The 25,756-nt window shown below is 60.0% G+C and overlaps 2 protein-coding genes across 2 annotated transcripts; both read left to right on the top strand.

Annotated features, from left to right (window-relative positions):
* On the top strand, positions 1 to 13,450 carry EFHD2 (EF-hand domain family member D2). The gene is made up of 4 exons (XM_087820774.1): positions 1 to 296; positions 11,278 to 11,425; positions 12,349 to 12,483; positions 13,317 to 13,450. The coding sequence occupies exons 1-4, from the start codon at positions 1 to 3 to the stop codon at positions 13,446 to 13,448; spliced, it is 711 nt and encodes a 236-aa protein (XP_087676900.1). The 3' UTR covers positions 13,449 to 13,450.
* Positions 13,451 to 17,772: 4,322 nt separating this feature from the next.
* CTRC (chymotrypsin C) lies at positions 17,773 to 24,062 on the top strand. The gene is made up of 8 exons (XM_016205647.2): positions 17,773 to 17,812; positions 19,177 to 19,268; positions 19,355 to 19,452; positions 20,276 to 20,401; positions 21,404 to 21,540; positions 22,268 to 22,413; positions 23,270 to 23,422; positions 23,985 to 24,062. The coding sequence occupies exons 1-8, from the start codon at positions 17,773 to 17,775 to the stop codon at positions 23,997 to 23,999; spliced, it is 807 nt and encodes a 268-aa protein (XP_016061133.1). The 3' UTR covers positions 24,000 to 24,062.
* Positions 24,063 to 25,756: the final 1,694 nt, after the last annotated feature.

Genomic DNA, 25,756 nt, shown 5'->3' with positions numbered 1-25,756 from the left:
ATGGCCACGGACGAGCTGGCCAGCAAGCTGAGCCGCCGGCTGCAGCTGGAGGGCGAGGGCGCCGAGGCCCCCGAGCAGCCCGGCCTGAACGGGGCGGCGGCGGGGGCGCAGGACGAGGCGGCCGAGGCGCTGGGCAGCGCCGACGACGAGCTGAGCGCCAAGCTGCTGCGGCGCGCGGACCTGAACCAGGGCATCGGCGAGCCCCAGTCGCCCAGCCGCCGCGTCTTCAACCCCTACACCGAGTTCAAGGAGTTCTCCAGGAAGCAGATCAAGGACATGGAGAAGATGTTCAAGCAGTGAGTGCCCCCCGGCCCGGGCCCCCCATCCACCCGTCCCCGCCGCCGGCCTCGGGCCCCCACCCCCAACCCCGCGCCGCCCCTGCGGCCCCTTCCAGATCATCGCGAGCTACGGAACCCTCCACCCCGCCTGGCGTGTGGGTCTGGGGATCCCCAGCCCCTGGTCGCGACCCCTCCGCTGGGTGACTCCGCCCCCGGTGCCCCAGACGCACGCACAGGGAGTGGGGGACCCCGCGGCCCCTTCACCTTGGGCCGCTGACCTAGGACCCTGCCCTGGTAGTGACGCTTCCCCTCCACCCCACGCCGAGACTGGGGACTCCCGTGACGTCCCTCTGTCCCCGAGCAGTGCCCACCCCCACCCCAACACGGGCTGGCCACAAACACCCCCCAGCGCCTGGACAAAGGTGACCATGCCGCGCACCCCCGGCCGCGCGCATTCCTCTCCTTGGGGTCTCTTCACTTCCTCTGCCTGGCTCAGATCCCCTCCCCCTCTCCCCCTGCAGCTTCTGGTAGCAAACTATGGTCAGAGACCCTACAGCCCCTCCCACCCCTGCCCCATCGACTCTGTTAGCCAGGACCCCAACCGTGACCCTCAGGTGGTCTCCCTAGGGAGGGACCCCTCAGTCCCTGCCTCCATGTTGCAGGTATGTGCAACCTCCTGCCCCCCCCCCCAAATATCTCAAGGGCTCAGTCCCCTCCTCTCCCCACACACTGTCCCTCCTCCCTCCTGCCCTCACCCCACCCACCCAGCAGCTTTGCAGCCATTGCCCCCTGCTTCCTGTCAGAAGGCCCCATCTCTTCTCACCCCCTCTTCTGTGCCCCTCCTTGCTACTGTGTGCCCCCCTCCCTCCCCACTCAGGGTCCCAGATGCCCCACACCTTCCTGACTTCCCAGTTGCTCTCACCCCTACATTTACTCCATATAATTCCACACCCCGTGTCCTCAGCAGGTTGGACAGACACCCCCAGGTGGGTGGGCTCAGGCCTTCTCCCAGAAAGCACCCTTAATCTCTGTTGAAGGGCTAGCAAGAAAGGGCTCCAGGTCCCCTCTGGTTCATCCCAGCTGGAATGGAGATGGTCAGCCTTGTCTGGGGAAGGGGAGTTGAAGGGGGATAGAGGGGCACAGCCCCCCTCCCTTTGGGACCCTTCCCACTTCCTGTTGCCCGTAGTCCTGCCCTTGGCTTCGGGAGGGGACACAGCCCAGGAGTTCTGGTCTGGAGTGGATCTGGGAGGAGGCGGAACTATGGGAGGCTGAGTCTAGGGTGGAGGAGTCAGGAGTTCTCTGCCCTGGGACAAACATGCCCCGGGACAAACTGCCCAGGCCTAGGGAGGGGGCTGGGCCCACCTTGCCCCAGGCGGGAGGTAGAGCAGGCTGGGGCTTTGTGTCAGCCACGGGGCAGCTGGCCGCCTAGCCGGCGAGCAGGAAGCCCAGGAAGGTGGAGTTTTGCAACCTTAGAGCTTGAAAAAGACTCTTCCCACTTCTTGCACTTGCCACAGCTGCTGCTTCTGCATTTGGCCCAACAGCGCAGGGGAAGCGGTTTCTGGTTCCCAGGCCTGGATGGCTGGGCGCCCCATACATTTCCAGGGGCAAATCTGGCGGGGGGGGGGAACAGCCCTTGGCTCCCCTCTGGTCCTCTGCATGCAAGTCCCAGGGCTCTGAGGCTCCTCTTGACCCCAGGGTCTTACTGGGAGCTCTTCTGAAGTTTCTTCCCAGCCGAGGATTGGCGCGGTCAGGGGAGCAGGAGTCCTGAGGAGGGAGTTTCCGGGATTCCAGGGGCTGAAGACTGAAAGCTCCTTGAGCTCAGGGCTGGTGCAGCTTCACTGTCTAGAACTTCCTTGTAGAGCTTGTCCAGGGAGTGCAGGCGAGATTATCCACGCAGCCAAGATCCCTGTTTCAAGGACACTAAGGGGCTCATTGACTCCTCCCAGCAACCCCATGGCGGACCACCATCATTCCTGGGGCACAGTTGGGGAGTTTGGGCACAAAAGTAACTTGCCAGGATCTGAACCCAGGTCTGTGACTCCAAAACCCATGTTCTTTCTCCTTCCCGGGTTTCCCATCACAGCCATCCGCTTCTGCGTAGGAAAACGCACTCTTCCAACACCCCCTTTCATGTTCACAGGCGATTTTCTGCCTTGTAGACCCACCCAGCACCAGCCTACCCGGGTCCCCCAGAGCCCTCCTCTCCTTGGCTCCCCAGCATCCTTACCCCCTGCCAAGAAAAAGACGGACTGTTTGGGAGAGGCCAGACTGTGGAGCAGGGACTCGCAGCTCGATTGCAAGGGGCGCGCTACTGGGGGGAACGGTCTCGAAGCTGCATTTGCAGAACAAGCTCACTTTTTAGAAGCTGTTTGGGTGTTAGCCTGACGAGGGGAACTTTGATGAAGACTTGGGGGAGCTGAACCCCCGCAAGCCGCCTCTTGGCACAACTACTGCGCGTTGCTGGGGCGTCGGGAGGGGCGAGGGGCAGGAAGGGGCCAGGGAGCTGGACTTCTAGGAAGGAAGTACTGCCCCGGGGCCCTGGCTTGCATGGAAAGCTGCCGAGTTTGTATTCAGGGAAACAAGGCTCCACTGTGCCAGCTGAGCCCAGCCCCGCAGATCCCATCCCGCTGTGAACTGCCAACAGGCAGGCTCTCGTGGACAACAAAACCCCCGTTCTGCTTCTGCCGCCTGAGTGGGGCTGCAACCCCCTGGGCCCAAGCAGGGCCTGAGGACCACAGCCAGGGCTCTGCTGAGAGACTTCCACCCGACACCCCCCACCCCCGAGGCAGGAGGGGGGAGTCCGGCCCTCCTGGGAAGCCCTCCGCCGGAGCCCAATGCAGGAGATGGGAGGTCAGGGGGAGCTGGGAGCCAGCCTTTCTGCAGAGGCCAGGAGCCGGGGCGTCTGTCCTGGCTCTGCCCTGAGTTACCTAGTCTGCGTGCCCCCCCCCCCCCCCCCGGGGCCTCAGTGTTCCATGTGTAAAGGAGCAGGCTCTCCGATGATTCCCAGAGGTGACCTGGCAATGACCTTGTTTCCGAGGGGTCCTGAACCCTCTGGAGGGCAGAGCTGCTTCTGGTCCATCCGTTCAGTGTTCATCAGCAGCTACTTCCTGAGGAGGGAGGTGGGGGGACAGGAAAGGGGCAGGGGGAAGATGGGCTCTCCCCCACCATCACCGACCTCACGCCACCGCCGTGAGCCTCAGTTTCCTCTAGCAAGGACAGCCCTTCTCCGCATTTTACAGAAGGGGACACTGAGACCCAGAAGGTGTAGTGATTTGCTTGGGGTCACGGGGGGTTTTCTTCCTGTCCACCCAGAGCTGTCTCTGGGACCCTCCAGGCAAGGGGGGAATGGTGTGGCCCCAGAGAGCTTCAGGGGGGCCCTCTGGGCTGGCAGCAGCCTGCGTGGCACTCCAGGGTTCTGTAAGCCGAGACCTGCCAGAGACGTAGGCAGCCGTGTAATCCTGAACCTGCTGTGGAATCTGAGGAAGGTGCCCTAGTTCCCTGCCCTGCCCATCCTGTCCCCAGCCACCTCACCTCCTGACCCCTTGCGTCAGACGCAGGCTTCCCTCTCCTTCTGGACACCTCCTCCCACCCCACCCCGCCCCGCCCTCCTGCCTCCTCACCTGTTCAGACCCTCGCTGCTCAGGACCTCCCTCGGCTTCCTCCTGGAAGGTAGTGTGGTGCAGTGTTAAGAGCAGGCCCTGGGTTTGAATCCCAGCTCTGGGTCCTGGGCAGGACACGTAAACCTCTGAGCCTCGGTGCCTCGAAGACTAGCGCCCGTCTCACGGGGTTGCCGTACTTAACTTGGTGCTTGGCACAAAGTAGGTACTTAGTGAGTTCCTGCCACCGTCATCGCCAGCTCTAGCTGTGGTCATCTGGGCTGTCACCAAGGTAGCTCCACAGAAGCCACCGGCTGCCTCCACTTACCCCCCACGGAGCTGCTGGGCTGGCGGCAACTCTCTTGCTTTGGTCAGAGTGGCAGGAACCCAACACGAGGACCCCTTTCTCCGGCTGAGCAGACGCGCTGATTGACAGCCACGAGTAACAAAAACCGGGAAAGGAATTCGCTGTCACTCAGCTACCTGGGAGGCAGGTGGCAGAGAAAAGGGGAGAGGGGACAGCAGCTCGGGACTGAAACAAAAGCACTGCCCAGCTGGGTGCTCAGCACCTGGGAGCCTCAGTTTCCCCTGGGGCTACAGAGCCCACCAGGTAAAGTTGTGAGGATTAAAAGTCCTGAGCGTTTGTAGAGTCCAGCATCGGGTCTGGTCCGTGGGCTTTTGGGAACATACGTGATGATTCTGAAAAACCGCAAGTCCACCCCTTTATCGTTCATCCAACAGACATTTCGTTAAGTTCCCGCTGTGTGCAAGTCCCAGGAAACTAAGGGAAGGATGACCCTCCCGGAGGGTAAAGTCCCGGGGAGCAGCAGTGTCCGGGGGCCTTGGGGAGAGAGGGTGGGCCCGCAGGGCGAGAGCTGGAAGGTTCCATTCTCCGTTTCGCCCCAAGCACTGGAAGTTCCCAGGATCGCTCCGCCCGTGGGCCAGCCCCCGGCCCCCACGCGCTCTCCTGGCTCAGTGGAGCCGCCAGGTCCAGTTGCTCCCGAGGGAGCCTGAGTGTATGTTTCAGAAAGTGAATTTCAGCCTCGCGCCCGCACAGGGAGGTGAGTCCTATCATTGTTAACCCCATTCGCCAGATGAGGAAACTGAGGCTCAAGGAAGGAGGTGTCAGGATGAGACCCAGGTCGGCCTCCAGGGAGCTCCAGAGGCCAAGGGAGGACTGTGTTTGTGGTTGGGAGACAGGGGACTTTCAGAGCCTTGGGGTAACCCTCTGGAGGGTGCAGAGGTCGGGAGCCCCCCCTCCAGCAGCAGCCCAGAGCTTGGCTTTCTGGGGAGGGAGGGTTGCCAGCTTCAGCGCTCACCCTCTGCTCTCCCTCTTCCCTTCTGATTCTGAGTCACCTCGCGACTCCCTCCCCCAGGACCTTTGGTTCCTGTTTGGTTTGTGCCGTCCTATCTGTGTCCGCTCCTCCCTGCCCTCTGGGCCCAAGGCTTCAGCTGTCAGGGTGCAGGCCCTGCTGCCTTCGGAGAGGTTAAAGGCCTTCTCTGCCAGGGGAGCCCTGCCCCGCTGGAGAGGCTGTCACTGCCACCTCAGCAGGGACAGTCCCACACTCTCCAGCCGCTGAGTTCCCTCCAGCTGCCGAGCAGCCTTCTGCGGGCTCACTTCTGCTTTTCAGGGACTGCAGAGAAGTGGGGCTTCCTGCCGGGAAGGCGCAGGCCCCAGGTTCCTGGCCCGTGGGGAGACCCAGCTCCAGCCCTTCCCAGCCCTGGGCCTTCATCTGATTGAAAAGGCCGCTGCATTCCAGACACTTTATCTCTTCAATCCTTTCTTAACGTCCTGTGAGATTATCATCACCCATTTCACAGATAAGTAGACTGAGCCTCAGGGAGCTAGTAAGGATCTGGCACGTAGTCAGTGCTCAGCAAAGAGTAGACACTAATATACTTATGAGATGGGGATGACCCTGCCCGCTATGGGAGCCAGCCAGTGCCTGCCCCCGTGACTCCTGCTTATCGGAACTGGGGGAAAGAGAATTCGAAATGGGGCCTGTGTGACTCCAAGTCCCCTGCTCCCTTGGGACGCAGATAGAGCAGCATCTGGGTCACTTGGGAGCTGGTAGAAATGCAGATGCCCAGGCACCACCCCAGACCTACTGGGTCAGAATTGGCACTTTGTTAAGAATAAGAATATGCCTGGAAGGAGGCAGTGCAGGGAGAGCTAGAGGAGGCCTCACCCCTGACACTAGGGGTGGAGGGAGTCGCCTCTCTCGTGCCAGCAGGAAGTGGTTGAGCCCCAGCTTAGGACGTCCCTGAGCCCTGACCCCCAGCAGGTTGCCGTCCACCTGGGGGGGGTCTCCCACTTGATCCTCAGAGCGACACATGGGCGCGTCACCCTCTGCTGAAGGCTGACTCAGGGCAGCAGGTCTCTTTGAGATTCTGCAGATAGGACCAGAGGAAGTGGTGAGCAGCTGGGCTTTCCCCGCATGAGTCAGGCAGGCTCGGGTGGGGGCGTGCGGAGCGGATGGGCGCTGCCAAGCAGTCATCACCCAGCATGTGGGCATCCACCGCATAGGGAGAGAGGCTGGCAGGGCCAGGCTGGCTGGCACAGCTAACAAGGCCAGGGTTTTTCTGTCTTACAGAGCATTCCTACCCCAGGGGACCTGCCTTCCCATTTTGTAAGACAAAAAGTAGAGGCCCGGGAGCTACTGGGGCGTCCCCAGACAGGACTGGGGAGGGACAGGTCTGTGAATGCTGAGACCAAAGGCTGGGGGCGGGGGATGATCCTTGGTCCATAAACGCCAGACCCTCCAGCTATCTGTCCTCCTGGGGACTCCCACGGGCAGAGGGGCCAGCAGCAAAGGCCTAGGATGGGAGTCAGAAGAGATAGAATTGGGGTCCCCTGTGCTCCCAAACGAACTGCTCCTACCATCGACTAAACAGCACAGCTGACAGTGAGGAGGGTCAGCTTGCTACTGGCCAGTTCCAAAGCCAAAATGGGCTGCCCGGGGAAGCAGTGGGCTTGCCATCCTTTGGCATTTAAGACACCAAGCAGAAAGCTGCACTTGGAATCGGACCACGCTCAGTATCCCCACCCCCAGCCTGGGGTTCTCTGCTACAGGGCCTGTGGGCATCAGAACATAGCATAGTAGTTAAAAGTGTGTTTTCCATCAGGCCTGGGTTCGGATTCCGGCTCTGTCCTTGTCAGCTGTGGCCTTGGCCAAGCCACTTCCTCCCTGAGCCTCAGTCTCCTCATCTGTGTGATGGGGATATTTACGCCAGCTTCAAAGAGTACTTGTGAGGGTCCGATTCAAAACTACATGCCTGCACAGCGCCTGGCATGTAGTCAGTGCCCAGCAAAGGACAAGGTTCTTATGAAACCGGATGGCGCTGCCGGCCTAGGAGCCAGCCACCCCCACCCCCCAGACTCCTGCTTATCAGAGCTGGGTGGAAGAGGAGTGCCCAGCTGGTGGGACCTGCTCTTCCCAGGGCAAAGTCTGCCTGGGTGGTGGCCGCTGTTCCACTTTCAAGGACGGATGGGAGGGGATTTTGCCACCAGCATCCGGGGCAGCAGCTGCCGAGCCCTCCCTTTTGAGAACTATTCAGGGGGAGGCGGGTAGGAATGTGGGCACCGAGCCAGGTACAGCCACCTCCCTCCCTCCTGTGCTGGAGAGAAGTGCTGAGCTCCCAGCCTGGAGCTTTGTCACCAGTCCCTGGACAGAAATGGCCCTCCCAGGAGGGACCTAAGCCAGGCTTTCAGCCCAACCTCCCCTCGCCCTGCAAGTTTGAGAACCCAGGACCCTCCATGGGACCAGGACAAAGAGGGAGGCAGGCAGGCAGGACAGGTTTTGGAATCTTGTGGTCTGCTGACTGTGACCCTGGGCTGGTTGCTGCCTGCCCTGGGCCCCAGTGTCCCCACATAATATGAAGGGGGTATGCCAGGGTACCCAGATGGCTCTCATGTGCCAACCCTTTCTCTGGATCCTCTGAGCCACCTGCAACCTCTGTTCCAGCCCAAGGAGAAGGCTGACGGGTGAGAGGCTCTCCCCAGCCAAGGGGGTGCCTGTTTCTTATTTTATTTTTTATTGATTTCAGAGAGGAAGGGAGAGAGAGATAGAAACATCGATCAGCTACCTCCTGCACGCCCCCTACTGGGGATTGAGCCCACAACCCAGGCACGTGCCCTGGTTCATGGGTCGACGCTCAACCACTGAGCCATGCCAGCTGGGCCCTCTGGGACATCTTGACGCCCCCTGCCCCGGGCCCGTCTACGGCAGGCATGTCCACCCAGCCGTGCACTGTCAGCACTGGTGCCCAGGGGGAAAGCCGTTGGATTTTTTATTATTGTTGTTATTGTGACCATGCAAAGTATTTAACATAGTATCTGGCACACAAAACGTTCCCAATGGCCACTGTGATGAAATTACCTACTATGTGCTAGGCATTTTATATCTATAATCTCATTTAATCTTTAAACCTAAAGGTAGATATTCACAGTAATAATTTATTTTTATTATTATAGTGTGTGTTGATTAAGGTGCTTACCATGGGCCAGGATCTGTGCTAAGGATGGGTCTCTTTCAGTCCTTTCCTCAGTCCCGAGATGGGTCGTTGGGCATCCATCGCCAACGTGATGGATATGGAAAATTAATATGGGTGATATAAATGGGAAAATGGAGGGTTGTGGGGACAGGTGATTTGACCAGGGTCGCCCAGCCAGCAGGTGGCAGATCTGAGATTGGGACCCAGGTCAGTCTCAGCAGCGCTGATGTGAGCACAAACCTCCAGGGTTGTCTTCAGGTTAAACCTGGTACCTCACCGACCCAGTGATCCGGAGCCCACGCACATCAGAGCCCAGGGCATGCGGCGGATGCCCATTCCCCTGGGGGTCTCATGGGAACAGCCTTCTCCAGTGTCACCTCCCCTTGGCTATCGATCCACTGGCACTGCGGCCAGCCCCTGCATTGCCCCCCTGGGGCTGGAGCCTGCCCGGGATGGAGCCCAGACCCAGTAATCGATCGGCCCCTGATGGATGCCGCCGCGGTTCAGGCCGCGGTTTAGGCTGCAGCCCAGCCGGGCCCGGAGCTGCCAGAGCCCAGGAAATCCAGAGCCCACGTCTCCGTTCAAATTCGGACACTATCTGCACTTCCTCCGAACCTGAGCCACCCTGGCTGCAGGAAGGACCCGGCCAGTCGAGCAGTAAATAAAGCTGGGCTCCGGAGAGGCCGCGGTGGTGGAGAGAGTGGAGCGTGGGAATCGTAGGGATGGGGCTCGAACCCCTGGCCTGCTGGTTATCGGGCCAGAGCCCTCACCTCTGTGACCTTTGTTCCCTCCTGTCACATGGGGACATACTGCTGAGCTCCCTGGATGGCTGAGTGCAGGGGTTGTGAAGAGAAATTGCCTGGCACATAGTAGGCGCTTACTAAAGGTCACAGCATCTCGTTATAGTGGCAACAGCTGCTGTTTCTGGAGCCAGCTCTATGCCAGGCACTGTGCCAGGTGCTGGCCTGTGTGGACTCAGTCCTCGCAGTGGCCCTGTGAGTCACTGTTATGACAGGGTCACAGCCTTGGCTGGAGGCTCAGATAGCACGGGCTACTGGCACCCGGGCAGTCCGCTCCAGCCCTGACATGCCCTCCCTGACCTTCACTGGAGCCCAAGGTCAGAAAGCGGTAGGACCTCTGTTTTCCTGAGGGGCGCCGAGGAGAGGAGGCCCTCGCCAGGCTGCTGCCCACAGGGCGGCTCCATACCTGTCACCAAGGGTCACACAGCTGCCGCCAGCCCCTTACCAACTGGCAGGCAGGCTCCCAAGGTGGAAGGCGGGGCCTCTGCCTTGCCCCCCACGGGGCCCTCCAGCTCTAAGCGGAGCCTGGACCGCGGAACCGTGGGCCTGCCTGAGCTTCCCGAGGCCCACAACCCTCTCCCACCCTCCCACATCTGCTTCCGGCCCAGCTACAGCCACTGCCCACAGGACCTCTGGCCCGTCCGTCCCACGGTGGGGAAGAAGCCTCGGGATCCTGGTCCCTGCAGGGTTCCCAGAGACCTGTCCCTCCTGCGCTGCGTCATTTCCAACCCCTGGCTCGCCTGCCTGTGAACCACTTACACCCCTCGCACAAGTGCTCCGCTCGGCGCTCCACGCAGGCTTCTCTGCTCTGCTGGCGGCCCCAGGACACATGCAGGGGGCTGGCACAGCAAATGGGCAGGTTTGCTTCTTCCTGTATTGCTGTGTGGCCTTGGGCAGGTCACTGGACCTCTCTGAGCCTCTGTTATAAAACAAGGTAATTTTGAGGATTAAGTATAATGAGGATTATATAAAGTTCCTGGCACAAGGACAGATTTCAAGAAGTGGCCCCTATTAGAGGTCTATAGTCGCACAAAGCTCCTGTATAACTAGAGAAGGGGAGGGGCCTGGGGAGCCCCGAGGAGGGCAGAGGAGTGAGATGGGTGTGTAGGAACATCCAGTCTCCGGGACATGGGTTTCTGGGAGTCTGCGTCTCTGTCACACGGCTGTCAGCTGCCAGCTGGAGGCCTTGGGGACTGCACAGATTTCTTTGGGGTCAGGAGGCCCATGTTCTCAGCCCCGAGGCCGGCCTCCAGGACACAGGCAGGCAGGTGTCTGTTCAGCCTGATAGGAGGGTCTGGCTGGTCTGCGAACAGCATCCACATCTGCCCGGCTGTGCTGTGCGCTCCGGGCCCCTGGTAGCACCTCCCCACCGGGGGGCAGGGTCAGGAGCCGGCTCCCACCAAGCTCTTACCAAGGGCGCCAGATGAGAGATTGTTTAGACTCCACTCCCCACCCCATCCTGTCTCTGCCAGGCCGTTGGGGGTAGAAAAAAGAGACCTGAAACGTGCAGGGCAGAAACTGTTATCACCTAATCACCATTCCAGGCCTTCCCAGCCCCCACTGCTCACTGCAGGCTCCCAGCACAACTCGTTCCCTGCACACACCCCGGCTGCCTTCAGGAAAACCAGAAATGGCCCTCCCTCCTGTGACCTCTGGGCCTGCCCCATGATACGTGGTACCTTCTGCCTCCCTCCTGGGCAGGGGCAGGGAGCAGGGGAGAGATGGGGCAGGATGTCCCTCGAGTGCCCCTGGAGGTGGTCAGTGAGTGTAGCCATCAGAGCCCACCCCTCCCATCTGTACCCCATGGCACTGTGCCTGTTCATGTCACATTCAGTGCAGAGGGGCTCTGGTCTCCCCTGCTTTGTACAGCAAGTTTGTCCAAAACGATACTATTGAACACTTAGGAGGCTACCGGGCCTTGTAGTGAGTTCCCCCATCATCAGAGGTAACCAAGCAGTCGTCGGGTCACGGATCAGGACTCCGCCTGGTCTGAGGCCCCTTCCAGCTGTCGTAGGATGACATGTTGGTGGGAGGTGTCCTCTGAGCCCTGGGATTCCAGCTTGTGGCTGTTCGGACTGGTCAGGATGTGCCCTCTCCTTGTGCCCACAGGTATGATGCGGGCCGGGATGGCTTCATTGACCTGATGGAGCTAAAGCTCATGATGGAGAAACTCGGAGCCCCCCAGACACACCTGGGCCTGAAAAACATGATCAAGGAGGTTGACGAGGACTTTGACAGCAAGCTCAGCTTCCGGGAGGTGACACTAATGCCCTGTGTCATTGAGTGGCATTGTCCTTGAAGCGGGGGGGGGGGGGTCCACCTTAAGTGAGGAGGAGGGACATGTGTCTTCCCGTAGTGAGCGTCACGGAGTGACTTCCGCACGCCTGCCCTGTGCGGGCTCTGGAGGTGCAGAAGTTCCTGTGCCCCACCCACGGGTCCCAGAGTGTAGCGCAGGCCAAGCCACCACGAACCGGCGCCAGGCTGGGATTCAGGACGAGGGGGGCAGACGGGCTGCGGGTCCGAGAGCAGCTGAGCATGGGAGCAGCTCACACCCCGGATCCCTCTAGGTCCTCGCTGAGGCAGGATCCACAGGCCAGAGGGAACGGGCTCCCAGCCAGTGGCCGCACCGGGTTAAATGCCAGGGGTGGCCCCTGGAGGGCAGTCGGCTCCCGCCCAGGCCTTGCAGAGCTAGCGGGAAGCACCGGGTAACCGGCTGGAGTCAGGACACTGGCTCAAATCCTGCCATCAATTTGTGGTGCCGAGACGGTGCAGGTGGTTTTCTTGCCCCTGAACCTTCCGCACTCAGTGTAGAGGCCACAGTCGTGTCCCTTCAGGACTCAGTAAATGGGAGGTGGAATGAATTAGTTTGGGGAACAATGGAAACAAAGTTAAGAGGTAAATTGAGGCCATGTCATCAAGACTGTTGAGGGGAGCTGAGTGCGGACCAAGCAGGCCTGCTGTAGGCCTGGATCCTGGGAGGGCAGGAGATGGGTCCCCTAGTCTCCCATTGTCCAGATAGGCAGACTGAGGCCCAGATTGGAGAGAGAGCCCAGACCTCCGGCTCCGAGTCTCTCGAACATACCTCCTTTTCCCAGGGATGCTGGGCGGGGCCCCGGGGCCTCCAGGGACACTGGCCCCTTTCCTCTTGCCCTGACACCCCCGCTTTCCTCCCTGCTGCAGTTCCTCCTGATTTTCCGCAAGGCGGCGGCCGGGGAGCTGCAGGAGGACAGCGGGCTGCACGTGCTGGCCCGCCTCTCCGAGATCGACGTCTCCACCGAGGGCGTCAAGGGGGCCAAGAGCTTCTTTGAGGCCAAGGTGAGGATTGGAGGGATGTGCGGAGCCCAGGGTTGGGTGCCCTGACCCCGACTTGTGGCCGGGGTATAATAGGACCCTGGGTTAGCTCAAGGGTCAGCACCAGCCCTTCCTGCTCCTGCTGAGGCTGCAGACAGGAGCTGGGGAGCTGACACCCAGGCTGAGCTGGGCAAGGTCCACAGAACTCCTGCCTGCTGTCCCCTCCCATCCAGGCTGTGATCCTTTCCTGCTGCCCCTGGGGTGGGTGAGGGGTGTGTACTCTTGAAGAGGGGACAGGGACCACTTGGAGCTGCCCCTGGCCACTAACAAAGGATGGGCCTTAAAGGGCAGGCCTGGGGACAGCGGAGCTGGCCTAGAAACACACCCCGGCTCCTGGGGCCCTGCCAGCCCCAGCCTGGAGGAAGCATGACACACCCCACAGGCCACCCACATGCATAGCACCCTCCCCTCCCAGGACACGCGCAGGTGGAGGGAACAAGTGGGGTTCCTGGGTGCTGCCCTCCTAGGGACACCCACCTTCCCTTGTGTCTCCCTCTTCCCATGTTAGCCAAGAATATTCTTTCCCAAGGCTGCCTCCCGCCTCCTTCTGGGCTTGTAGGGTTGAGGGGGTGTTTCAGGGTCCATTGGTGGGACCAGTGTGCCACTAGGCTCCCACGTATAGGGTGCCCCAAACCCACGAGGTCAGAGTTCGTGAGCATCGGGCTCTAAATGGAGAGTCTTGCCCGGCGCAGGGCCCGAGCTAGTGAGGGGGAGCTGTGTGGACATGGCTGGGACCCCACGGGGAGGGGAGGCACGGAGCCCCCTCCGCCCTGAGCCGCCCGCGCCCTCCGCCGCAGGTCCAGGCCATCAACGTGTCCAGCCGCTTCGAGGAGGAGATCAAGGCGGAGCAGGAGGAGAGAAAGAAGCAGGCCGAGGAGATGAAGCAGCGGAAGGCGGCCTTCAAGGAGCTGCAGTCCACCTTCAAGTAGCCCCGGGCTGCGGCCCGACCGCCGGCCCGGCCCAGAGCCCTGTCGGGGCGGCCCGGGTGGGCGGGCACGGGGGAGGCCGAGCCGCGGCCTCGGCTCTGGCCCACGGGACCATACTAACCCTACAAATGTCTGTGAACGCAGCCAGCCCAGGGGTCCCCCAGAGGTGGCCCGGCCTCTCCCGCGCTCTGCCACTCTTCCTGAGGCCCTGACCCAGCACTGGCTCCCCGCCTCTCGCGCCCCGGGCGGTCCCCTGCCTGCTCCAGCGCTGCTCTCTGCCCGTGAGCCTGCCCTCCACACACACTCCCCGCCCCCCAGTGCCTCTCCCTGTCACCTTCCCCGCCCAGAGGCCACCTGCCGTTAAGCAGCAGGCTGCACTGCCCCTTCCTAGACTGGGGAGCGACAGATGGCTCCGTAGAGTGGGACCTAAGGGGCCCCACCCCCTGCACCTGTTCCCCCAGCCCTGCCTCCTCCCTGCTGAAGTGGGGGGGAGGCGGGGAGGGGAGGCTTCTATTTTGGGGAGGGGGCCCAGCCAGGCAGGGTGAGGGGACAGCTGTGTCAATCTACCTCACGGGCCCACACTCTCCCAGCCATGGCAGGGAGGAAACACCACTCCCTGGTCCCCCAGGGGCGACCCGAGGGTCCCAGGGGCTCTGGAGGGAGCGGGTGGGAAGGAGGATTGGCCCCTCCCAGGGACGGAAACCAGTGGTCTCCATTTTCCAGGAGGCGTCCAAGAAGTGCTTTAGCAGCAGGTTTGCACGGACCGGGCCGTGGGGGGCAGGGGACCTCACACCATCCTTCCCCAGAGTGACATCCCCCACCTAGTCACCAGCGGCCGGGGATCCGGTCACACCCACCCCCTGAGGCAGCATGGGGACCCCAGCCCTCCCCGTGCCACCAGCCCGGTCCCGCGCGGCTCCCGTGTTTGCTCCTGTGTGTGCGTGTCTGTGTGTGTCTGTTGCTGTGTCGTGAACCTGTGCCCGTCACCCGGTCCAAATAAGCAAAGGCCATCGAGGCCACAGTTATGCAACTCTCGGTGTGTGTCATCAAGACAGTGTCCCTGCTTTCCGAACTCGATGACTTTATTTTAGTAAAATGCCCCAAACTCCCGTCGGACCTGCAGAGGTTTTATTTTTTTGGCTGTAGAATATACAGAAAGGAGGTACTGGCCCTGGTTTGCCTTAGCGATGTGTTTATACAGATGAATATAAAAATTTCTTTTCCTTTGGGCTTATGGCTTTTTTTTTCCCCTCCCCCTTCTCACTCCCCCCCCCAAAAAAAGCTACTTCATTCGGTGGTACAATTATTTTTTTTAACTAAAATAAGATAAAAATTCTATATTCTTATGTGCGTGTGGTTCTTGTTGGTTGGTGAGGAGGGAGGGATGGGATGAGGCCACCGGGGTGCCAGGGCAGCATTTGCTCAGGTGGCTCCCGGGTCATCAGAGCCAAGGAGGAGGGACGCCTCCCAGTGGGCGAGGTGGAGTTTGATGTCCACCTGCTACCACCAGGCGCCAGTCTAAGCACTTTATATATATTAACTCACTCGGTCCTCACAACCAGCCCGGGGTGGGGATGCTGTTTCTCTCCCGGATAACGGGGCGACCCAGGAAGTCTCCCGGAGGCCGGCGGGCCCGCAGGGTGCAGGCAGGGCCGCTGAGCCCCGGCCCATGCCCGTAGCCAGTTCAGAGGGGGCATGCGTGTCCGTGGTGCACAGCACGGTGCCTGGAGGTGGTACCAAAGCCGTGGGAGTTCTAGATTGATGTACCCCAGAGCCCCCCACCATGCTTAGGGATACCCCAAGCCTCCCCCACCACGTACACAGGCCAAGGTGGTGGGGTGACGAGGGAAGAGACCCCCTGTGTGGTTTTAGACAGACCACTGTCACACTGGCTCAGTCTTCCGTCTGTTCGATGCCAGGGTGGGCTAGGGTCCCAGGGCCCTCCCAGCCCTGTGGTGTCCGGGTAGGGCACACCCCTCTCCCAGTGCCACCTGGGAGCCGGGGACTTGGGGCTTAGGCCGAGTGTTACTGCCCCCGGGTGGGCGTGGGCGGCACTACAGAAGCCCATGTGCCCTTGGCGGGGGCTGAGGTCCCTCCCAGCTGTGATAGAGGGAGGTCTTGGCCTGGAGGCGGCTGCTCCCTCCAAGTGTATTTCCTGGGGGAAGCCACCCCCCCACGCCACCTGATGCCCGAGATGCCACATCATTTACACTCTATGTTAGTTTAAGCATTGTCTTTATTTTAAAAAAGAAATATGTTTTTATTTATTTCAGAGAGAGGAAGGGAGAGGGAGAGAAACATCGATGATGGGAGAGGGTCATTGATCGGCTGCCTCCTGCGCGCCCCCTACTGGGGATCGAGATGTGCCCTGACTGGGAGTGGAGTCGTGATCTCCAGGTCCATGGGTCAACGCTCGACCACTGAGCCACACTGGCCGGGTAAGTGTGGCCACACTGCCTTTCAGTGGCCTTCCCTAATCCCTAACATCCTAGGGAAAGGGTCTCAGAACCGAGGCCAGAGGATACCGCCAGGGAAGGGCTAAAATTCAGCTCCACACACCCCACCAAGCTGGCCCGGAGGTGGATGTGGGCCTCAGGCCCTGGGAACTGAGAGGCAAGGGCGGCTGTCCCACGTTAGGGCCGTTCACCAACAGGTCTCAGCAGGGAGGGCTCTCAGTCTGGACTTGCACAAGACACCCCCCCCCCCTGACTCCCAGCCCAGGCTGAGGAATGAAGAGGCCCGAAGTGATTCAGGGACCGAGAGGGAGAGGGAGACAGCTCCTTAAAACCCTCCCCCGGTCCCATCTTCTCAGTAAGCCTTTCCCCACTAGTCCTGGCCCCCAAACCCCTCACTCAGCCCCCAAACCCTCTCTGACACCCCAGTACTTCCATCTGGTTTAAGGAGAAACCCTACCAGCCCCAAGGCCGGCCCCTTAGTGGACCTCACCTGAGATTAACAGCTGCCACCTGGGAGTTCTGTCCCAGCAGCCAGGAGATACGGGGCCCGTCAGTGGCACCTGCTGTTTTTCAGACTCTCACCGCCGCCCACCCCCAACCTTGGCATTGCTTCTCCTGAGGTTTCCCCTCCTGAGCCCAGCCTCCAACCTCGTCATCATGGTTATTTTTCCATCACACTCTGACCCTCAGTGACTGGGGGACATTGAGGTCCCAGATCCTTGGAGGCCCCACTCCAGCCCTGGAAACACAAGGTTCAGCAGGATGGGGGTGGGAGTCTAGCATCCGCACACTCTCAGGTCCTCAAGTTCATTCTGGAATCTGTCGAGAAGGAACCCTTTCCAACCCGCCGCACCCTGCCAAGCTCCCATCCAGAACTAACCTCTCGTTGAGGGACCCTCCAAGGAACACTTATCGCCCTGCCCAGCGGGGAGCTCCAGCCATGCTCTGAACAGGGTCTTAGTATCTGTGGTCCCTGCCCTAGCACAGGGCCTACACACAGGAGGTGCTCAGCGAATGTGGGGAGAAAATGAATGAATGAATGAATGAATGAATGAATGAATGGCTTTTGTGTACATGGAACATCAGTGCCTCACCGTCTGGACACACAAGAGCAGAATCCAACCCAGCAGGCCGAGGTTGTGCCTTGGGGACAAATGGATTAAACCAGCCCCTCAAGGGACAGACTGACTCTAAACTGCTGGGGCTCTGGATAGAACCTCTGGGCACATGGTGCTTCAACCCACACCACGGGCCATAAACCCAGGTCTGCCACTCAGCCTTGGCGTTCAGGTCATGGACCTTTAGGACCGAAAAGAGCCTCAGAGTGTGCCTGGTCCTAATCGCCCATTTTAGAGATGGGGAGACTGAGGGCCTTGCAGGGAGACAACCAAGCTGGCTCCAGGTAGGAATTTGGCCAGGGGCTGCCCAAGCCTCAGCACCCAGTCGCTGCCCAGGGAGGAAGTGCTGGAGGGCAGGGGTGTCCCAGACCCAGACAATGCTAGTTGATGAGGGAGAAAGAATGAGAGAACAGGAAGAGTGAGGTGAGGCTATGAGGACACTAGGAACGGGTATAGTGCCGTTTGCAGCCCTGAGCACACACTCCAAACAGAGTGGTGGAGGGCCCCCCAAAACCTGCACACCTCAGAATTTGCTCTGTGTCAGGTTATTTGGGGAAACCCATGCCTCGAGCCAGCCCTATCTCCTGCCCAAATTAAACAGTAACCACCCAAGGTCAGGGAAAGGGCCTTGTAGGAACAGGTTTCTTTCCAAGGGGCTCAGCCTTGACAGGTGGGCCCACCCCGCTCCTGCCTATAAATGTGCCCTTCCCGCCTCGACGGCCACTCGGTCCGAGGGTACTGAGCACGCACAACATGCTGGGCTTCACCGTCCTCGCCGCGCTCCTGGCCTGCGGTAAGCTGGGGAGGGGACCAGCCGCAGCCCGAGGGCCATGAGCTCGGGCCGGCCTCCTGGGAACAAGGGTGGGAGCAGGGGGATCCCAGGGGTCCAGGAAAGGAGCTTTGGGGTCCAATGTGGGTTTGGATACTGCTGACCAGCTGTGCGTCAGATGAGCCACTCACCCCCTTGGCAACTTCACTTCCCTTTTTGCAAAACAGAAGTGAGGATCTGGCCTCACAAGGGGAGGATCAGAGATGAGGTGTGGCGAGCATGGGGCCCATCCCCGTCCTGGGTCACCCCAGGGACCATCCAGGCTTGCCCTTCCCACTGTCAGCATCTCTCCCTCGGGGATCCTTGGCTGCCCCATGTTGGTGGCCGTCTCTCAGATTAGAAATCAACAAACTGGGCTTGAATATCACTCACTCTCAGCAGGACCTGGACAAGCCACTTCACCTCTCTCAGCCTCACTGGCTCCACTGGCAAACAAGAGCGTTTGGTGGCTCAGTTGGTTGAGTGTAATCCTGTGCACCGAAAGGTCACTGGTTGGATTCCCGGTCAGGGCCCATGCCTGGGTTGCAGGCCTGATCCCCAGTAGGGGGCGTGCAGGAGGCAGCCGATCAATGTTTCACTCCCTCCCCCTTCCTCTTTCTCTAAAAATCAATTTTTAAAAAGTCTTTTAAAAAATTATTTGTAAGAGACCTTCTAGCTAACAACCACAGCAGTGATAATAACAGCAGCTCCCTGTTTCCTGCGTGTTTCGTATGGGCCAGGCACTGCGCTAAGGCCTTACGTGCAGGAACCGACTTGGTCCGCACAACGACCTTGCGAGGCAGGTCTCTTAATACCTCCCCTTTGCAGATGGGACACTGAGGCTCAGTGAGGCTCCATGTCTCGCCCAAGGTCACGTGGGCGGTCGGTGGTAGAGCCAGAATTTGAGTCTGGGTCTGTCTCACTGTGGAGCACGTGCTCTTGACCACTCCACAGGGCTCCCAGCTGTGCCCGTCTGGAACTCTATGGGCTCAGTGCTCACACACACACACTCCACTCTGCTGTGGCCTAAAAAGGGACAGCAGAGTAAGGATGAAGGACGCAGGCGTCCCCGGGCACTCACACACGTGCCAGCCACATTTTACTCCCTCTGTGCGGGGCCTTTCACCGAACCCACTGTCTAATTTAGTTCTCGGGGCAAACACCAGGTTGGTGCTATTTTTTCCATTTCACAGAAAGGGAAGCTGAGGCCCAGAGAACTAGATAGCTCCCCCAAAGTCACGCGGTAAAATCTGAACCCGTGCCTGCCCAGCCCCAAAGTTCCGCCTGCCCCTCCCCCAGTGGGGTGCCAGCCCCCCTCACCTGTGTTCTCCCTCTCTTGTCTCCCCCAGCCTCCAGCTGTGGGGTCCCCACCTTCCTGCCCAACCTGGTCACCCGGGTGGTGGGAGGAGACAACGCCAGGCCCCACAGCTGGCCCTGGCAGGTAAGTACCGCTGCAGGGGCGGGAGGTGGGCGGAGAGGGCGGTGGGATGAGGGTCCCCGTGGGCTGACACGTGGCCCGTGCTCCAGATCTCCCTCCAGTACCTCAAGGATGACACGTGGAGGCACACCTGCGGTGGCACCCTGATCGCCAGCAACTTCGTCCTCACGGCCGCCCACTGCATCAGGTGAGGGGGGAGGAGGCCCGGGCGGAGCCTGGGAAGTTGCTTCTGTTGAGCACCTGCCACGACTCAGTTCACTGGGCCAAATAAGCGACTTATCTGCAGTCCTGCGTCTTCGTTTCCCCATTCGGCAGTGTTTATTGTGCACCTACTGTGTGCCAGGGAACTCAGCGGTCAGGACAGCCTGTGCTCTCGGCGAGCTTATGTTCTAGCGGGAGGGAGAGCAGCAGGCCGGCAAATAGGTAATGAGCCAAGTGCCGATGAAGAAAAAAGGCTGGAAGGGTGTAAAAAGTGTAAGGGGTTCTATTTTAAATGCGGCGGCCAGGGAAGACCCCCCCCTGCAAGGGGCATGTGAGCAGAGACCTGAAGGAAGTGAGGGGAGAACTCTGTCCGGGGGAAGGGCGCCGCGGGCGGAGGGAACAGCCAGTGCAAAGGCCTGGAGGAAGGAGCCTGCTGGGTAGTTTGAGGATGGGCGAGGGAGCCGGGGTTGCAGGAGCAGCGGGGGGCAGGGGGAGGGGACTTAGAGAGGAGCCAGGTGAGAGGATGCGGCTGGAAGCCGGCAGCTCTCACAGCAGCCTGCAGGGGGAGCTCCACTGCTAACCCCACCTCACAGGTGAGAAAACTGAGGCCCGGCTCCCCAGCGAGGCGTCAAAGTGGACTTGGCCGGAGCCCTGAGCCTGCACCCTGGGAAGGGTCAGTGGGGATGGACACTCCCTTCCACCAAAGGGTGGTCACAGAGCTGAGCCACCAGAGCTCCAGGTTCCCTCTCTACCCCGCTAGCTAGTGGGGACAGGAGGCCACCCTGACCCGGCCCCCTTCCTCTGCTCAGCAAATCCCGCACCTACCGCGTGGGCCTGGGGAAAAACAACCTGGCCGTCGACAACGAGGAAGGTTCCGTGTTCGTGGATGTGGACACCATCTTCGTGCATGAGAAGTGGAACTCCTTCCTGGTGCGGTGAGTGCCGGCCGACCTCAGGGCCCCGGGGCAGCGCAGGAGGGGTCCCCAGGTAGAGCTGCAGGGCCTGCCCTCCCCCGCGCCCGGCCCCCACCCTTACCTGCCCAGCCAGCAGATAACTACCCAAAAGGGCAAAATGCTAAGTGGAGACGGACACCCCTCCATCTCCATCGCTAGCCAGGGTGCCCCAGAAGGTGCACAGGGAATAACCCCGAGGGCCCCCGTCCTGCCTGAAGTCCCTCAGCCAGGGCCTGAGCCAGGACTCGCCTTCCTTGAGTGCCTACGCATTGCCACTAACACTTTAAATATGTTTTTATTGATTTCAGAGAGAGGAAGGGAGAGGGAGAGAGAGAGAAACATCGATGATGAAAGAGAAACATCTATCAGCTGCCTCCTGCCCACCCCCTACTGGGGATCGAGCCCACAACCCGGGCACATGCCCTGACTGGGAATCGAGCCATGACCCCCAGGTTCATGGGTTGGTGCTCAACCGCTGAGTCATGCTGGCCAGGCGCAATAAGCAGTTTATATGCCATCTCTTATTGAATCCTCACAACAGCCCTAGACACGGAACTGAGGCTCAGAGAGGTTAAGGAATATGTCCCATGTCACACAGCCCGACCTGGCAGAACTAGAAATCAAACCAGGTCTGCCAAGGTTGCCAGCTCTCATCTGGTAACATGAAAGCATCAGAAAATTGTATCCACGAGCATCTCTCCTTTGTCATTGTAATTTCCTACTTACCTTTGCTTACTTTCTGGTTGACACCTAACCTGCAGTGGTCCTGAACGCTTCATCTACATCTAAAGGGGCGGGTGATGGTGTTAGAAGGTGGATCCTCTGTCCTCGGACATCTCAGCCACTGAGAAGCTGGCAGTCAAGAAGTTTAGGGAGGACCCCTGGTCACCCTTGGCCTGGCTCCCGGCTCCCAGCCCAGGCCTCTTAGCGTTGGCAGCAGAGCCAAGACCTCCTGCTCATTCAGACCTCCACTTTGAATTCCAGCAACGACATCGCCCTCATCAAGCTGGCCGAGCCCGTGGAGCTGAGCGACACCATCCAGGTGGCCTGCCTGCCCCCCGAGGGCACCTTGCTGTCTCAGGACTACCCCTGCTACGTCACTGGCTGGGGCCGCCTCTGGAGTGAGTATAGCCCCGGGTAAATCACAGGAGCCTTCCTGGAGGAAGAGGGTCTCATGATAAGCCCATTACTTTTCTTTTTGCCTAAACATCTTCAGATTTTCTTCACTTTAACAGCTGTTTATTAAGCACATTCCACGTAACAGACACTGTAACGAGTGCATAAGAAGGGGTGTTATAAGGATTAAACGGGCTAGGATTTGTTAAGTGCTTAAAATAAGGCTCGGCACGTACTAAGTGCCATGTAAGTGACTATTAAGTAAACTAAACAAAGCTCGTGGGGGTGAGGGAGTAGATCTTACGGTATACCGTGTGCCCATTAAATTCCAGCCGAATTAAAAGGTTAAATGCAAATTAGCGAAACCAAGGAAGACTTAGGAAAATGCAGATTAATCTTTGGAAAATCTTGGGGCGAGAAAGACATTTACTGTGTGACATTGAATGCAGAGTCCTACAAGGAAACCGATGACCATCAAAATCCCAGAATCACCTGAAAGGGCTTCCGGTGATTAGCTCTGCCTCCAGCCTGCTCCCCCTTCCCCGCCCTCTGAGGGGTCTCTGACCCTAACAGTCTGACCCATGGGCTCCGAGCCTCTCCCCTCCATTAAGGGCATAGGTGTGGTTTCCACAGTCTAGCCCGCGCTCCCTGGGGTCCTGTCCCAGCCCTCTGCCCCGAAGGCCTGGGCCCCTGGGCTGGCCCCCCGCTCACCCCGACCCGTTCTCTCTGCAGCCAATGGCCCCATCGCTGAGGAGCTGCAGCAGGGCCTGCAGCCCGTGGTGGACCATGCCACCTGCACCCAGAGCGACTGGTGGGGCGCCATGGTGAGGGACACCATGGTGTGTGCCGGCGGCGACGGTGTCACCTCAGCCTGCAACGTGAGTGTCCAGGCCAGGTGGCCAAGCGGAAGGGGACGGTGGGGGGCAAAGGAGGGGTGGGTTAGGGACTTTCCCTGGGAGGAGGCTGAGCTCTGGTCGGCCCAGCGGCTTAGAGAAGCCTGTCACCTCCTCCCCCGCTCCCCGCCCCCCAGCTCTGTGGGAGAGCATGAGGGTGGAACATGAGTATCTTACTCTCAGTCGCACCCTGCGCAGCTGTGTGAGCTTGGGCGGGCTGCTTAACCTCTCTGAGCCTCACTGTTCCCGTCTACCGCATGGAGACACAGTGAGCATTTCCCGGGGTTGCCGCAAGGACTAAATGCGTCCATCAGGACTGGAAGGAGCCTCATTAAAGTCTCTACACGTGTTCTGTCCTGCTGCCGGCTCCATCCCCCCAGGGAGGCAGAGGCCTCGGGGAGTCTGACAGGCCCAAGAAACCTCTAAGACACTTGGAAACTGTCCTCTTGTCAAACGCACGGCCCCTCTCCCCGCTCCCCCGTGCCCCGCATTCCCTGGTCTCCAACACAGCTCCCGGGGTCCTCGCCTCCCCGGGCAGCTCACGGAGTCTTAGACATAGTGACCTGAGCAGCTAGGGAAACCGAGGCACAGAGAGGGCTGTCGTCATCCTGAGGTCACACAGCACATCCAAAGCTACTCTGACACCCCAGGGCCTGCTAGAATGAGGCCGAGAGAGCCCCAAACCGCCTCTTCTCTGCCCCCCTCACCATGGAGAGGTGGAGGCCCAAACGGGGTACAAAAGGCTGAGAGGAACCCACACCCCACACCCCAACTCGCCCTTGCTTCCCAAGCCTGCCTCTGGGGGAGGCCTGGGGACTGATGGCCGCCTGGTCTGGTGCAGGGGGACTCCGGCGGCCCCCTGAACTGCCAAGCTGAGAACGGCTCCTGGGAGGTGCGGGGCATCGTGAGCTTCGGCTCTGGGCTGAGCTGCAACACCCGCAAGAAGCCCGCAGTCTACACCCGCGTGTCCGCCTACATCGACTGGATCAACGAGGTGGGTGCCCGCCTCCGAGCCTGCCTTCCTGCAGGCACCAGCCCTCACTCACCCATCCCTCCACTCATTCACTCACTCATTCACTCACCCATCCCTCCACTCACTCATTCATTCACTCACTCACTCACTCACTCACTCACTCACTCAGTGCAGAGCTTGCTGTAAGCAGCCGTGAGTCGGGCGCGGTGAAGGTCACGGCCGTTACCATCCATCCTCTGGCCTCAGCAAATGCTCATGTCCCCATCTGAGTCACCACACGCTAGTTCCCTCAAAAGAGAAATGCGGCCCCAGGAGAGCAGGGCTCAGTGGAGGAGGGGGGCAGAGTGGCAGCCATATATTTCTTGAGGGCAGGGAGGAGAGGGTCACTGGACTGGGGGCTTTCACACCTGGGCAGATGTGTTCTGAGCCCCATTTGGCTCATGGAGTCTGGGGCTGCCCACAGTGTCCCTCGGGGTCCTGCGGGGTCCTCTTGTTCCTGCTCTCCGGCAGTAGGGGACACGTGCACAGTAGGGGACATGGGTGCGGGATGCACATACACTCACCCTGTTCTCTGCTCTTGCAGAAAATGCAGCTGTAATTCATCCTCTGGAGCCACGGCTGCAAATCCCTCTGCAACCCCCTGAAACCACAATAAACCTCCTTCCCCTCGAGCCAGACGCCTCCTTTCTTGATTTGCGACTCTGAAGCGGTTCCCAGGCTCCCTGGGGGGGGCCCCTTTGCACACCAAGAAGCAGAGAGACCCGAGCCAGGCTGGTCGGGCCTTGCTTGGAGTTTGCTCCTGGAGGTGCTAGTGGAGGGGGTCCCGGGAAGCCACCTGGTGCCTGGGCGATATGAGTTAAGGACACACTGGGCACTTGCCCCCAACACTTCACAGCTGTGAACCACTGTGGCCCAGATCAAATCACCCTCTGCCCAACCCTGTCCCCTCAGAGGAGCCTGGTGCACCAGCTGGAGGCAGGGTATGGGGTCTCCCCCAGGACAGCCTCGCTGGCTCCGAGAGGCAGCCACAGGAGGATGCCCGCTGGGGACAACTACCAGCTCTCTGGGGAAGCGGCTAACACACCCCACCCCGGAGCAGCCCCCAGGGCCACCGAGATGGGGAGTAATGAGCCCTGGCCTTGTGCCAGCCCCGCGCTGGGCACAGCGAGAGTGCAGACCCAGGGGGAGGGCACAGCCCCGCCCTCCGGGGTACAGGTTTGAGGAAAGCAGTGGTTTCCACACATGGTCAGAGCAGGTCAGAGCTGGGAGAGCTTTCACGGTGTTAGATGGGCAGGGAAACTGAGGCCCAGAGAGAGGAAAGAGCCGGGCCAGGCCACAGGAACAGAGAGCCAGCAATACGTGCGCCGCGGAAGCTCAGGGCACGGGGAACCCTTGCAAAGCCCACTAGAGGGCAAGTGCAGCCCAGAGAGAGAGCGATCCAGTGTCCAGTGAGGGGCAGACCAAGTGGGGGTCCCGACCCCAACCACTGTGCACCTGAGAATGTGCTGATCTGCCAAGGGAGGTGCCCCCCCCCCCCCCCCAGCCTCTGAACTCCAGTTTCCCAGCTCTGGCCTCCCACCTCCTCCTCGGAGAGCTCCGGGCTATGGCTGCCCTCTGGTTGGCCCATGAGTTGTCCTGCTTCCCCAGCAGACTGGCTCCTGCAGGTGGGCACCGTGGCGTAACTCCCATGCCTCACCACGCCAAGGCAGTTCCAGGAAAGACTTGACTCATCCAACAAGAGCACGGGGCACAGGGCAGGGAGGGGGTGACCAACAGTCCTGGTACAGAGGCGTTTTCTAGGGCATGAGACTTTCGGCGCTGAAACCAGGGCAGTCCCAGGCACACTGGGATGACTGGTCACCCTAGTGGGGAGGGGCAAGAGATGTGACCGGAGCATGAGCAATGGGCTTTCCTGGAGGGCCTTATAGCCATGGTAGGGGGTTTGGAGCTTTATTGGAAGGGTAATAGGGAGCCATTGAGGGTTAGATAGAGAGGTGACCCTGTGGTCAGATGTGCACACTGAAGTGTTCATCTGTCAGCCGTGTGGAGGGGACTTGGGGCAGGCAAGTGTGGAGGCAGGAAGGCCAGCTGCCATGGTCTAGGCCAAAATCACTGCGGCCCTGACCAAGGCAGTACTAGAAAGGAGAGAGGATTCAGAAACTCAGTGAGAGCTCAGGACTTGTGTAAGAGGCATGTGTGACGTTAAACAGCAGCCCCCCAGTCCCAAATCTATATATACTTTTGGGAGTGTGATTGAATTAGTACAACTACTTTTATCAGCTAATAAATGTTGAAACATAAGCCAAGGTACTATTTGTTTGACAAGAACATAAAATTCTCGCCCAGCTGGTGTGG

The sequence above is a fragment of the Miniopterus natalensis genome, chromosome 9 (assembly GCF_054644295.1).
Source record: "Miniopterus natalensis isolate mMinNat1 chromosome 9, mMinNat1.hap1, whole genome shotgun sequence".
Taxonomy (NCBI): domain Eukaryota; kingdom Metazoa; phylum Chordata; class Mammalia; order Chiroptera; family Miniopteridae; genus Miniopterus; species Miniopterus natalensis.
Note: the sequence above shows the minus strand (reverse complement) of the source record. Positions and strands in the feature narration are given on the sequence as shown.

What these genes read in the sequence shown, in the direction of transcription:
- EFHD2 (XM_087820774.1), top strand. Translation starts at nt 1, where the DNA reads ATGGCCACGGACGAGCTGGCCAGCAAGCTGAGCCGCCGGCTGCAGCTG. An exon ending in ATGGAGAAGATGTTCAAGCA is followed by an intron (nt 297 to 11,277) that starts GTGAGTGCCCCC and finishes TTGTGCCCACAG; the next exon opens with GTATGATGCGGGCCGGGATG. An exon ending in AGAGCTTCTTTGAGGCCAAG is followed by an intron (nt 12,484 to 13,316) that starts GTGAGGATTGGA and finishes CCTCCGCCGCAG; the next exon opens with GTCCAGGCCATCAACGTGTC.
- CTRC (XM_016205647.2), top strand. Translation starts at nt 17,773, where the DNA reads ATGCTGGGCTTCACCGTCCTCGCCGCGCTCCTGGCCTGCG. An exon ending in ACGGCCGCCCACTGCATCAG is followed by an intron (nt 19,453 to 20,275) that starts GTGAGGGGGGAG and finishes TCCTCTGCTCAG; the next exon opens with CAAATCCCGCACCTACCGCG. An exon ending in TGGAACTCCTTCCTGGTGCG is followed by an intron (nt 20,402 to 21,403) that starts GTGAGTGCCGGC and finishes TTTGAATTCCAG; the next exon opens with CAACGACATCGCCCTCATCA.